The 15398-nt window shown below is 31.6% G+C and overlaps 1 protein-coding gene across 1 annotated transcript in view; it reads left to right on the top strand.

Moving 5' to 3' along the window:
- LOC113366380 (furin-like protease 2) overlaps positions 1-15398 on the top strand; it is a 197640-nt gene that overhangs the window by 175185 nt on the left and 7057 nt on the right. The window contains exon 6 of the mRNA XM_026607980.1: positions 14680-14983. Coding sequence (XP_026463765.1) covers positions 14680-14983 — 304 coding nt within the window. The remainder of the gene's footprint in view (positions 1-14679; positions 14984-15398) is intronic.

Here is a 15398-nt window from a genome sequence, read left to right as displayed (position 1 = left end):
GGACGTATTTTCCAAGAAATTCGTATACTGTATGTCTTGCAGAACTTATTTTATAAATTAAACACTATTTTAATTTGATTCAATTTATTTGCCGAATAATTGTAACGGAGTACGGAAATCACAATGATATCGATTTACTGATAAAAGGTACTATCGACCTGAACAGTTATAATCCCAAAATCTATCTATTGATTCTAGTTACTGCTGGTACTGATAATACTGCAGCAGCAGTGTTGACTAGTGTGAACAAAATAATGGTGTTACCATATACAATTCTTTCCATACTCCCACTCGATGCACAATTGCATCCAAAATTAAATAAACTTAAAGTTAAATCTAGTAGATAATATCTTAAGTCACATACAAAATAAATATAAGTTTCTTAATAGCAACTACAAAACTTAAAGTAATTAACTTAGCTACATTCAAAAAATCATACATTTTTTCTAATACAAAATACAATTAAATTAGTTCACATTCAAGAAATAACACAAGATACAAATATTTGTTATTTACAATATTAATCATTAATTGGCAAAGGCACTAATTTATGAATAGGTCTTGTGTAGGTTCCATTTGAGGTTTTAACTTCTGCCACTCGAACTTTACCATCACGACCATAATTTAAATTAACAATTCTAGCCAAGCACCATCTTAATGGGGGAAGGTTATCCTCCTTAATCAAAACTATCGAGTTTAATTTCAAATTTGGCTGATTATCTGACCATTTATTTCGTTTTTGCAAATAAGATAAATAATCCTTTGACCATAAAGTCCAAAATTTATCTCGCATGGCAGTTAATTGCTTATATACCGTTAATGAATTTAATTTATCAAAATTTACGTTTGGTTCTGGGATTGTAGTTAAAAAATCTCCAATCAAAAAATGACTAGGCGATAAGTACTGAAAACTAGAAACATCATCTGTTATTGCCATAAGAGGACGTGAATTAAGAATTGCTTCCACCTGTAATAGTACTGTTAAATATTCCTCATAAGTTAAACAGGAGGAGCCTATTATCCTTCGAAGGTGATATTTCATAATTTTAATACTTCCTTCCCACAATCCACCAAAATGTGGGGAATGAGAAGGAATAAACTTCCAAGTTATGCCCATTGTCGCAGCTTGGTTAATTATATCTGTCTTGAAGGATTGTTTACTAAAAAGATTCCGTAGCTCTTGCAACTCATGATTAGCGCCTATAAAATTCGTTCCGTTGTCGCTATTTATTACCGAACATAGACCTCTACGAGAAACGAATCTCTTTAAAACACAAATAAATGATTCTGCTGTGAGGCTAGTTGTAATATCTAAATGAACAGCTTTAGTCACCATGCAAACAAACAAAACAATATAAGCCTTAATTCTTGGTGCTTTCCTTAATCGACTCGATCTTATCGTCAGCGGTCCTGCGTAATCAACCCCAACATTAAAAAAAGGGCGTTGAAATTTAACTCTATCAATGGGTAAACTTCCCATTAATTGAGAGGCAGTGACAGCTTTAATTTTTGCACATTTTACACATGAGTGTATTATCGCTTTTAGCTCTCTTCGCGCGTTCAAGGGCCAATATTTTCGACGAATATTTGCTAAAACCGTTTGCGTGCCCGCATGCATCAACCTTTCATGCTCTTGTTTCAATAAGAGTCTTGTAACATAATGTTTTTTGGGCAGAATTATTGGGTGCTTTTGTTCATAAGAAACATCAGCATTTTCTATCCTACCACCCACTCTCAAAAACCTGACTTATCTAAGAAAGGATGAAGCGATTTCAATTCCGACATCAATTTAAGACTAGGAGTATGTTTACTATCTTGCAGATTTTTTATTACTTTTGTGAAGGTTTCTAACTGAACCAATTTTAAAATTACCTTCAACGCATTATCTAATTCTGGGACCGATAACGTATTGTGATCACCACGACCTATCGACCTTTTAATATAAGGGTTCATTCTTAAGCAGTAAGCTAGAACTCTAGTCATTTTCCTTAGCGAAGAGAATCGCTGACAGAAAGTATCAAGAAAAGAACTGCTGTTTTCTTTAACTAATAGAACTCTTTGTTCGGGTAGAACAGCGTCTAAAGAAGGATCAACATTTGGCCACCTATCAGTATTCTCAGACAACCAACTTGGGCCATTCCACCATAGCTCACAAGTTTTTAATTGATCTGCGGATAAGCCTCGTGAAATTAGATCTGCTGGGTTGAAATCAGAAGGCACATGTCTCCAGATTGTGCCGGGAGTAATGTCAGTAATTTCTCCTACTCTATTGCTCACAAAAATATGCCATCTATTTGGATCGCCAGCGATCCATGACAAGACAATGTTCGAGTCACTCCAAAGTAAAACCTTTTCAAAATTTATATCAATGTTATCAATCACCCTTCTGAACAACCTAGCCAATAATAATGCAGCACACAATTCCAACCTCGCTAAAGTTATCGGTTTTAAAGGTGCAACTTTTGATTTCGCACACAGTAGTTTCACACTCGTAGTTTTATCTTCATATGTGGTTTTAACATAAAAGCATGCTCCATAAGCATATGAAGACGCATCAGCAAAACCATGAAGTTGAATACTTATAATACGTTTGTGATGAAAAACGCAACGATCAATAACTAAGTGTGATAATGTCCCTAACTTTGTGGCAAACTTGAACCACTTATTTTCAACGTTTGCAGAAACACTTTCATCCCAATCTTTCTTATCTTTCCAAAGTTCTTGTAAAATCAATTTTCCTTGTATAACGACAGGTGCGATCAGTCCTAAAGGATCAAAAATTTGTGATATCACAGATAAAATAACTCGCTTTGTACAATTATTAAATTTAAAAGTGGGAACTGAAATAAGAAAGTGATCCTGTTTTGGATTCCATAATAAGCCTAAGGTGTTAATAGAATTTTTATCGTCAGTGAAGATAGGGTTATTAAATTCTCTCAATTGCAAAGGAATATCATTTAAAAAACTTGGAATATTTGAAGCCCATTTATGTAAGCAAAAACCGCCTAATTCTAATAACTTAATTAATTCAATTTTAGTACGCTGTAAATGTTCTATACTATTAGCACCAGTAATTATGTCGTCGACATAAATGTCCTCTAAAAGTACATGTGAAGCAATCGGGAATGTGGCTTTTTCTTCAAAGGCTAAATGATTCAAACATCTTATCGCAAGATATGGAGCTGAAGCCGTTCCGTAAGTTACAGTTGTAAGCCTGTAACATCTTATTTCTTCCGAAGGAGAGTCCCTCCAAAGAATCCTTTGATACTCCTGATCGGCTCTTTTAATATTTATTTGTCTAAACATTTTAATTAAATCAGCTATGAAAACAAAAGGCTTCGATCTGAATCTTAGCAAAATGCAAAATAAATCCTTCTGTAATTTTGGACCAGCTAGAAGGATGTCGTTAAGAGACTTTCCCGACGAAGTTTTAGTCGATGCGTCAAAAACAACGCGTATTTTATTAGAATCTGAATTTTTAAAAACAGCATGATGTGGCATATAATAATGATTATGACTGGTGGAAGAATCAAAGGTATCTAAAATGTCCGATTTTGGAATATCTGTTTGAACGGCGTGCCCATAGAAATATATTCATGAATAAACTCACGATAAAGTTTATATAAATTGGGATTCTTGTAAAAACGCTTTTCTAAATAAAGAAATCTCTTATGTGCAACACCATATGAATGACCTAATTCTCCTTGATAATCTGGTGTAAAGGGCAAGGCAACTTCAAACCTATTATTAATTCTAGAAACACTAGATAGAAACTGCTCTTCACAAATTTTATTTAAACCATAAAGGCGCATATTTGTCTCAGGTATTTCTTCCAAATTCCAGAATTTAACTAAATTCTCATTTAATTTAAAATTAGAATGTGTTATCAAACCTACATATTCCTTAGACCTTTCAACACTATTGTAATTGCCCGAAACAATCCATCCAAACTTAGAGTTACGTAAAATCGGGTGATAACTTCCTAACCTAATAGAACCCTGCTGTAAAATGTCGAAGAAGAGTTCAGCTCCTATCAACATATCTATAGGGCTTGAAATATAAAAATGAGGATCTGCTAATTTAATGTGTGAGGGAATATTCCAATCGTTTATATTAATATCAGCGGACGGCAAATTACTAGTGATTGATTTTAAAACAACAAAATCTAAGGTTCTAGAAAACGTAGAAGCATTTGAAAATATTTTTATAGCAGCTGTTTTATTACTAAATAACGAATGTCCATGTAAAACACTTAAAGAATTTGATACTGTATTTAGAGTGCAATTTAACCGGTCGGCAAGTGACTCCGAAATAATATTTATTTGACTACCGCTATCTAATAATGCCCGTACATTGAATGATCTACCAAATGAATCATAAACCCTTACAATGGCAGTAGATAACAAGGTTTGAATGTTATTTTTACAATTAGCTAACAAAATCGTCGGTGGCTTATCAGAAGGCTTATCTACTTGGTGACTAATCTGATCACTTTGTGCACTGTGTAGCAAAGTATTATGCAATTCGGATTTGCATACCCTACATGAACCCGTATACTTGCAACTTGCTAAGGCATGAAAACCATCCAAACATTTCTCACAACAATTATTTTTATTTGCAAATTTCTTGCGTTCTTGGACAGACAATTTTTTGAATGCGTCACAATTAAATAATGGGTGATTTCGTTTGCAAAATGGACAAATTCGCTTGGATTTTTGTTTACTAATGAAATTAACGGGTTTTGAATTAAATTTTGATTTACTACTAGAAGGTTCTGATCTAAAAGTCGCCTCCAAGGCTGAAATACGTGATGTTAAAAATTCAAAAAATTGTTCTAAAGTAGGCAAATCTGTATTCCTATGTAAATTCCATGCCAAGCAGGTTTTATCGTCCAACTTTTTTGTGAATAAAATATAAAGACTAAATCCCAATACTTAGCGTCATCATAGACTGATTTTAGTGATAGCACCTGTTGTCGAGCAGTATTTAAAAATGAATTTAAATGTTCAAACGTATCTCTAGTTAAATTTGGTAAATTAAATAATGATGACAAATGTGCATTAATAATGAAAAGTTTATTATCATAATGCTGTGTCAATGAATTCCAAGCTATGGCATAGTTTTGGTTTGTCATGGTTAAATTCGCTATCAATTTAGACGGGCCAGAAGACAATGAACCTTTTAGATAATACAACTTTTCTACATCTGTTAAATTTTTGTTGTTATGTATTAATGAAATGAAAATATCTTTGAACTCAACCCATGAATTATATTCGCCATTGAACCTCGGCAATACTATGTCAGGTAATTTAACCTGCGGATTATTGGGTTTTATTATATTATCAATAGCTTGTTTGTTATCAACGGTGTTATCTTGGACTAATTCGTCAATCCTAGTCAATAAATCTAAATGTTTCTCACAATATTTGCGGAATTCAACTGAGTACTTCTTGGGCTCGAGCAATTCTAATTCAACATATATTTCCTCGATCCGATGAAACATTTCTAGTAATTTCTGTTTGCGTATATTTAAACCGGCAATATTATCGCCTTTAAAGCTAGTAACATATTTAAATATAATGTCAAACGTAATTTCTATCTGTGACCTCTGTTGCAACAATGTACTTAAGTCGGCCATTTTGATTGAAATTAAATTATTACTTCAAATTAAATTTATAAACTAATAACAATCGGTATAAAGAATGAAAATATGAAAACAACTTTGAAAAATAATATAATATTGTTAGGTAAGGCCACACGAGTATAAACTTCAGACCTTAAGCTAACTATAATGGATGTCGGTCGCGTAAAATGGCGTCAAACAACAATGAAACCTACAAGCCTACGACCTTTACAACTCAAAATTTATAACTATAATAAGCAATTACAATACAATGAAATAATTATAATATTCACTGTAGGTAATGTCAAATAAATAAATGTCAATAGATATCACTTCTACAATGTCACCTCATGAATTCTTCCAAGTAATTCCTTTGGGACACGTGGTAGACTTTCCACAGCTCCTTAACTCCGCATATGTCACTGGTAGACTCGCGACACTTCCTGAACCCCAAGTTCACTTAGGCCACGTGGATGATGTCCACAGTAATTCGGCAGCAAATTGCACGTGTCAGCATTCAGCAAACTGCAGCTAATTGCACGTGCACGTATTGCACAAAATTGACGTAGTGCACAAATTTTAGAATAAAATGTATATTCTGCAGCTCAAGATCTAGCCAAGATCCGGCTCGAAGGACCAAAATTTTATGGACGTATTTTCCAAGAAATTCGTATACTGTATGTCTTGCAGAACTTATTTTATAAATTAAACACTATTTTAATTTGATTCAATTTATTTGCCGAATAATTGTAACGGAGTACGGAAATCACAATGATATCGATTTACTGATAAAAGGTACTATCGACCTGAACAGTTATAATCCCAAAATCTATCTATTGAATTCTAGTTACTGCTGGTACTGATAATACTGCAGCAGCAGTGTTGACTAGTGTGAACAAAAATAATGGTGTTACCATATACAATTCTTTCCAACACCATTAGAAAAATGTAATGCGACGGTTGAGCTTGTTTTTCAGCATATCATCATATTTCACAATGACAAATAGATTTCTGATCCATTCGTATTTGGACATATCTAGATTTTTTTAGATGGCAGTTTCTCAGCATTTAAAATTAATATTTCAATTACTCAAAATTTAAAATTAATATTTTTAAAACAGCTTTGCGTCCTCCTTGGAACGGTATGGAGCCCCCCTAGGGTTGGTGCGCCCCACAGGTTGGAAATCGCTGGGTTAAACACTCACAACTGACGATAATACTAATATGTGTATGATAAAAAAGTTTAATAGTTTCATAGCCTGCAATATTTGTGGCATGAAAAATATTATATTTTACGCAATGTTTATGAAATTTTGAAATTCACATTTAATACGCCTGTAGGCATTATAATAATAGATGCTTGGCATGCTCCTATTTCTAATTGAGATATAGAAAATGTTTAAGTTGAATCTTATTCTATTATCAACTTCTTTTAGGGTAAGTCATAATAATCGTAAAAAATTGAAAATGGAAGTTTTTGCATATCTTTACGTTTCAAAGGTTACAGAACATTTGAAGTATGTGTGTTTGTGTATGTATGTTTGGATGCAATTATCGTCCACGATTTCGGGCGCACGGATTTTTTGAATGATTCAAAAAACCTTTGCTTCCTGTTGATGGCAAGACGTGCTGCGTCCCGTAAAGCATTTTTAAAATATTTTTTTTATTTTTGGTCAACTTTCTCCAATTAATAAATTAATTATAATGTATTCTTTTATTGTTGCATTTATTTTTGAAATAAGTTTTTTTTATTTGTATTTTTATATTAATAGGTACACACCTATTAAACAGGCTGATTAAGTAATAATTTAACGTTCACTTTCTGCTTTCTTACAAGTAATATTAATACTACTAAAAACCATACAACTCTTCACATTGCAGTACCACCCAAAAATATATTTTCAACGCACGATTCAAATGATAATTATTAGTTATTCTTTCTAAAAAGTCTAAAATTTGTTTACAAATTTCTGTAAAAAAATCAATGTAAAAACATAAAAAGCAAATTAATTATTATTAATTTGTATTTTTTAATATTCTATACAATTCTATATTATTTTGTAATATATTCATATATACATTAAATTAAAATTAAAATATTCTATATAAATTAAAATATTGATATAAATATTTTGATACTGATAATTACAGTTATAACTGGAATAGAACTTTTTCCATGAATTAATAAATTAAATAATTTTTAATTGATTTAAGAGTATAAAATGCAAAAATTATTAATAATTAAAAGTGACTTAAAAAAATCGTTTACTTATAAGCTTGAGCAAGAAAAAACTGGAAAGTAACAAATTTAAAAGTAAAGATTTATTTGATTTTTTTTTATTTGTAAGACTTTTCGATATAAGTTTATAATTATCAGTAATGCGTGCAACCTATAGTGATACATCTATGTATATTAATTAAAATAATTATCTAAATACCTAATTATGACAATTGTACTTATAGCTAGAATGCAACTCTTTTCCACACCACCCAGGAGGTAGAGTTGCTAGGCGCGTTTTTTTTAATGTGGTGTCGCCACAGAAATGCAACGACTTCTGCAGCCCTAATCCACCTAAACTAACTTATTGACTAATTATTCTTAACTAATAAACGAATTGTACCGAATGTAACGCGAAAAGAACCCCGCGAGATGACCTAATGTACCCAAAAATTTCGATTTTTAAAAGCGAAAGAACCTCTCGGTGTGTAGTGTGTAATTTTTATTAATGTGAAATTGTATGAAATTTTAATATGGAAATTGTAGTTTGGTTTTGTAACGGTGATTGTGATATTATAAAAAAAAGCATCCACATGATGTACCCCCCAGAGTACAGAAGTACTCCCCAAATACACCATGCAATTACTTGGAAAAAAGACTTCATAGTCTCCCAGCCTATGAAGCTTATGGACAAATCATTTTGTGATTTGCAATTATTAATTAATTAATGTAAAAAAGCGCGGAAAAAAGAAAGGTTCTTCCACGACGCCACCCCGTTTGAGCTCAAACAAAAGTACGCGAAAAACCCCAAAAAAGGTATGACTGAAGATATTAACGTGAAAACGCGAATTAATAATACGCGAACAACTTTAAAAAACGTATGACCGAAAACGCGCCTTATAAATAATATAACTACTTAATAGTAATTACTTAATAATAATAGAATAATATAACTAAAGTCTTCTCACACTTCATATTCATCTTGATATTCACCAATCCGGCAGTTTTCTTCTGTTGGTCTTGATCCGTCAGCAGTCTTCTGTTGGTCCTGGTTGGCCCCTGGAAAGTGATGGATAATTATGAAATAAAAATTGATTATTATTTCAAATTAATTTGAAAATAAATTACGAAATATTCGACCGAAATTTTTACGTCAAAAGGACCCCTAACTAAACATTAGTTTAAGACTAATATAATACAATAATATCGATACACTATTATAAAGATCCAATAATAATAATACAATATAATTAAAGTTTTTTCTTACATTTTATCTTTGCTCCATATGATTTCATTTATGCGCATAATCTCCAATCTGGTAGCGGCTTCCTGGTTGTCTTGAAGAGGAAATCTTCTGGAAATCTTCATAGAAATACACCTGAAACGAGATTAAAAAAAAACACAAATTTCCCTAAAAGGGATGAGCATATAAACGGGGCCCCGGTAATGTTAATATTAAAAAATTATATACTTATATAAATGTAAGTCTAGATAACGACTAATTATATGTAATACGAGAAAACTAATATATGCATGCATATTATCCTGGAATGTGCTTCTCCTGTAGTAGTTGCTCTTGGGTTGTGCTTCTCCTGTAGTAGTTGCTCTTGGGTTGTGCTTCTCCTGTAGTAGCAGAGCACTGCGTCTTCAACATTTCTCCGTCACGGGAGACCCATTGTGCAATAACGAGAATTTTAAATTTATTTGATTAATTTATAGTACATAAAAGCAGAAAAAATCCGTTAAAATAAATATAAGTAATTTGAGAAACAAGCTGGATTTCAAAATTTCAAACTAGATGTTTGAATGCGCATATAACGTAAGGTAATTAATAAAATAATTCAAAAAAAAATTAACATTACTCTTAATATGTACATATAGTATTATTTATGAATTAAAGCGTATGGCGTTGCTCCGCTTCTGGGAAAAGCTTTGCAAGCAACCACACACCGACCAACAAAAATTGATTTAATAATTAATCGCGAACTACTCGAACCTGCCGAGGGGGGAGGGCGACAGGTTTTAAAAACGCGCAAACTCGGCTTTAAAAATCGTTTCAAACGATAAAAAAAACTATAAATGATTAACGATAATAGTTTCGAACTCAATTTTCCGCACAAACAAAACAGAAAAACGGTTGGACGCAAGTAGTAACTAAGCCATGATAAAAGTAGATTAATTAAAAATTTTAAATATAATAAAATGTAAAAAAGGCACAATGAATCCCCAGTCACCCGCCACTGTGCAAAACACCACACGAAATCTGAAACAAGTTAAATAAAAAAAAATTAAATAAAATAATAAAATAATATAAATAAAAAAACACTAGTCAGTTGTAAATACAGTAGAAGTGCCTTAGTCGCGCTTCTTTCATTTGCGTTTTCGCAATTCCCGGCCAAAAAAAATTAAAAAAAAAGTATTTCAAACATAGGATTTATAAAAAATTGTATGTTGAATACTAAATCTGTTCTAAACCGACAAGGTACACATTACAATCTAAATATGTATTAGGTTATTATTATTCCGAAGCTAAAATTGAATATATTCGTAACAAAAAACACGAAGGCGACTTCTCAGCAAATATATATTAGAGTATAAAAAGTAATATAAATCGTTTAATATAAAAGTGACGAATATTTACTTCAATTTATTTGAATTCTTTTATTCATTATTGAACAGTGGATCAAGTCAAACACAATCGAGCAAAACAAATTCCATGCAACGTATTTAAAACTGAATATATGAAATTATTACACAATATAAATATTTTTAAAAGACTTACCATTGAAGTGTCCCCACGAGCTCCAAACACTGAATGGTTTGACTTCGGTTTTTGGACCCAATTTATAGGGTCGAAACGGCGTGAATTGTTACCAGATGATATTAAAATTCAATAATTGTTATCTATTCGGAATAGTTTTGGGATCAGAATCATAGAGGGCGCAATACGAAAGTAAATATGCAATTTTAACTCAGTTATAATCTAACCTTCGTGGCGGTTGTTGTCAAGTATTATTTCTCTTAATTATATTTTTATTTATGTTTGTGGCTTAATATTTTGTGTGTTTTGTCGACTAACAATGAACAGTAGTATTATTTATTTGTGTGTAACTGAAATATAAGGAAGGTTTCAGATGCAACGCTATTTTATTAAAAACCAATAAAATGTCATAACAAATTATAATATGGTGCAGATAACAGCCGAGATTTTTTCTAAAAGTTTAAAATATCAGTTAATATAATTAATGCGATAAACATTTTATAAAAATAGTATTTGGTATGAGTTTTTGTTCTACTATGTATAATCACATAATAATCTGTATGTTACAATAAATATTCTATATTTCTGGATTATTTGTTTGCTGTGTCCTCTGACAATGGGTGGAGGCCTGCCAACCATTTCTCAAATTGAATTTTGTCTATTTGTATGAACTTTCTCGCATTATTAAATTAATTAGAATGTATTTTTTCTTGTTAAATTTATTTGCATACTATTATATAAATATATCAAGCATGGTAAATTATTTATAAGTGCGGCCCGCCACATAATTTTAGAATTTAATACCTTCACCTACACCTAGCCTGCGTACAATGGCTAGGCAAAACGTAAATATTACGGGCATAGCCCGCGTACGATAATCAGGCCAGAAGCAAATATTACGTATTTCTGACATGGCCCAATTTGGTAAACGCAAGTATTATAAAATATTTATTCATACGAAACTATAAAACACAAAATTTCGAAGCCATTCGATGTATCCCGATGAGCACTGTGTTTATCAATTTTGTGCGACGATCGACCTAATCGTTTTTTCGTAAATAGCAGAAAAGTAAAACATTTTTCGTCCACGTTTTAGTCCGCAATTCTGAATCGATTTTGAAGATTCAAAAATCGTTCGGAAGATATTGGTTGGGAATCGACCTGATTGGTTTTTGGTAAAGATCGACCGGGCCCTTTTCTTGTAATAAAGTGTTAAAAAAAATCTCGACGATTCTCATAATTTTTTTTTCGTGATAGATATCATGATCTTCTAGATCATACTAAAATATTACAGCTCACTACAAGTCGTTTAATTTTGAAAATTCGTCAAAGTTTACAAAAATTAGCATCGTTTTTTTGGCGTTTGTCAAAATTAGAGCTTTCATCGACGTTTGCTCAAAAACGCCTGAACCGAATTTAGAAATTTAAAAGCCAGTTGATGGTTCTCGATGAGAATTAGCATTTGTCAATTTTGTGCGACGATCTGCCGAGCCGTTTCTTTGTAATTTGGAAAAAAAGTGTTAAACTTTTCGTCCACATTTAATACTACTGAATCGATTTTGAAAAATCAAAAACTGTTCGAAAAATATTAGTTGGAAATGATACTGATTAGTTTTAGATGAAAATCTACCGAGCCGTTTTCTTGTAAATTAACTGTCAAGAAAAAAATTTAAGCCGATTTTTATGGAACTTTTTTTGGCGATATATATAATGGTCTTATAGAACTTACTGAAGTATTAATGCCTTACGGCGAGTAGTTTATTTTTAAAAAATTATCAAAGTTTAAGAAAATAAGTAGTTTTTTTGACGTTTGTTGAAGTTAAAATCAGATGATTTACTTGGTATAACGATAAAGTACTTAGTCTTATTGTACATACTAAACCATTAAAGTCCTATGGAAATTGGTTCAATTATAAAAATTATTGATTTTTGAAAATTAGCTTTTAGAAAGGAGTGCGAGACGTTAAGTCTTCGTTCGTTTTTAATCATGTGTAATAAATCCACTCTGAATACTTTTGATCACTCATAAGTTAATTTATTTTTTATTGATTAAGTCGATTATTTACAAATATCGGAAAGTTCATGTAACTTGCTTCAAGGCAAAATACCATTACCAACTAGTTAACTTCCCGAAGAAATTTATGTTTTCATCAAAAAATCCGAATTGCTAATTTTATGTTTTCTCGACGTTTCAAGCTATTCTGAATCGAATGAGACCAAATTTGGAAAAAGTATGTGTGTATGTGTGTGCGTGTATGTGAACAATTTTTTTGCCGTAAATCGACGTTTTTTCGAAAAACGGCTGGACCGATTTCAAAAATTTAAAAGCCACTCGATGTATCTCGATGAGGACTATTGTTTGTCAATTTTGTGCGACGATCAGCCAAGCCGTTTCTTTATAAATCGCAGAAAAGTGAAAAATTTTTCGTCTACGTTTTAGCCCGCAATTCTGAATCGATTTTGAAAATTCAAAAACTGTTCGAAAGATATTGATTGGGAATCGTGCTGATTAGTTTTTGGTAGAGATCGGCCGGGCCGTTTTCTTGTAATAAAGTTTAAAAAAAAATCGACGATTTTTATGATTATTTTTTTGACGGTAGATACCATAGTCTTCTAGATAGATCATACTAAAATATCACGGTCCTACGACAAGTCGTTTAATTTAAAAAAAAATGTCAAAGTTTGAGAAAATTGCCGTTTTTTTGACGTTTGTTAAAATTAGACATTTTACTTGGTATGGCGATATAGTACCTGGCCTTAATAAATTTACTAAACCATTATAATCATACGGAAACTAGTACAATTATAAAAATTTATCGAATTTTGAACATTTGCTTTTAATAAACACTCGGCATTGTATTAGACACGTGTACGATTTTCGATAATATTTAATACATCCACTCGAAATACTTAAATCATTCTTAAATTTATTTATTTGTTATTGATTAAGTCAATTGTGTACACATATCGAAAAGTTCATGTAACTTGCCTTAAGACAAAATACCACAACTAGTTTATTAAAAAATAACTAGCTAAAAAAATGTTTTATTATAATAAATTATTTTGATTAAAGTTCATTAATTATGCATAAAATAAATTGCAAAATATTATATCACTTTAGGCAGAATATTAAGAATAACTGAAATTTAGATTAGCAGAGAGAAGAATAATAAGGAAATAGTAAATTAATTTATTTATTTAAGAAATAATATTACATTAAATTTAACATTTTTCATAATGAGGGATTTATTAATATTGATATCTTCACTAACTTGTATTCTTAATTATATCAAATAATTTCCAATATACATAGCTTGTCACAAATTAGTAACTAATTTGGGTACGAAATTAAAAATAACTAAAATAATGCTGATTGGAGTAGATTTAGATGAACGAACATCAACCTATCATTTGATATAGATCATTTAATATTTATATCTCCTCAAAAATATTTTATAAATTGCATAAAATAATTTGCGATATATTTTATTGTTTAAAATATGAGACACGAACACGAATCCATAACGATTTAGGGCAGTGGTTTTCAATCTTTTTTGCACCGCGCTCCTCTGCTCTAATAAAAAAAAATGTTGCGCTCCCCTTAGTTTTTTCAACAATAGAATTTTATAAATACTCAACTGATATCAGACTTCAAATTAATATGCAATATTATGTAAAAATATGCATAAAAACTAATTGTTTTTTGCTTATTTTTTAATATAATTTCAAAAGTTTTGGATTATTTTCGAAAATAGTACTCTGGAAACAGATGTACCGCTGAAAGAAGCACGATCTACCACTCAAAAATTTAAAGCCACTACAACCAACCGAAGGTTTTTTTTTGTCCAACCCTGCTTCTTTTGGATGATTGATTTGGTTCATTTTAAAAAATAACTCATAAGATTAAAATGCTGTATTTTAATTGTTATTCGAGAAAATAATAAAAGAGAATTCAGTTATATAATGAGAATAGGTATATAATTACAACAGCCAAGACGAGTAATTAGTACTATTTTTTAGAATTTCATTATTTATTATTTAAAATCATTTTTCATCGAAAATCATTCTTTTTTTCAGGTGTTCGTATGTTGGACGGTGTGGTCAACGACGCCGTTGAAGCTCGCGCCTTAGGTCTCAACCCCGACCACATCGACGTCTACAGCGCCTCTTGGGGCCCAGAAGATGACGGTAAAACTGTTGATGGACCAGGACCTCTGGCCAGGAGAGCTTTTATCTATGGAGTAACGAGCGGGCGTAAAGGCAAAGGATCAATTTTTGTTTGGGCATCCGGAAATGGTGGCAGGCACACAGACAGCTGTAATTGCGATGGATATACTAACAGTATTTTTACGTTGTCGATATCTAGTGCAACTCAAGGAGGGTAAGTTTAAGTTAATTAACTTCCCGTAGGGTAAGTTATAGTAATCGCAAAAAAATCGAAAATGAAAATTTTTATATATCTTTACGTTTCAAAGGTTTCTGAACATTTTGGCATACCTTAGAAAAAATGGATGTATGCGTGTGTGTGTGTGTGTGTGTGTGTGTGTATGTGTGTGTATGTATGTATGTGTGTGTATGTATGTGCGGATACAAATTTTCGTCGACGATTTCGGGAACACGGATCAACCGATTTGAATAATTCAAAAAACATTCGATTTGTATTGATAAGGAGACGTGCTGATTAGTTTTTGGCGAAGACAGGTCTAGCCGTTCCGAAGATACGGGGCAAAAAGTGCCGAAAACGGTAACTCAGTTTTTAAGAGAACGGAGCGTCCGATTTGAATAATTCAAAAAAC

The sequence above is a fragment of the Ctenocephalides felis genome, unplaced genomic scaffold, assembly GCF_003426905.1.
Source record: "Ctenocephalides felis isolate EL2017-DRISC unplaced genomic scaffold, ASM342690v1 CF-g0.4_SCAFFOLD_01170, whole genome shotgun sequence".
In the NCBI taxonomy this organism is placed as follows: Eukaryota; Metazoa; Arthropoda; class Insecta; order Siphonaptera; family Pulicidae; genus Ctenocephalides; species Ctenocephalides felis.
Note: the sequence above shows the minus strand (reverse complement) of the source record. Positions and strands in the feature narration are given on the sequence as shown.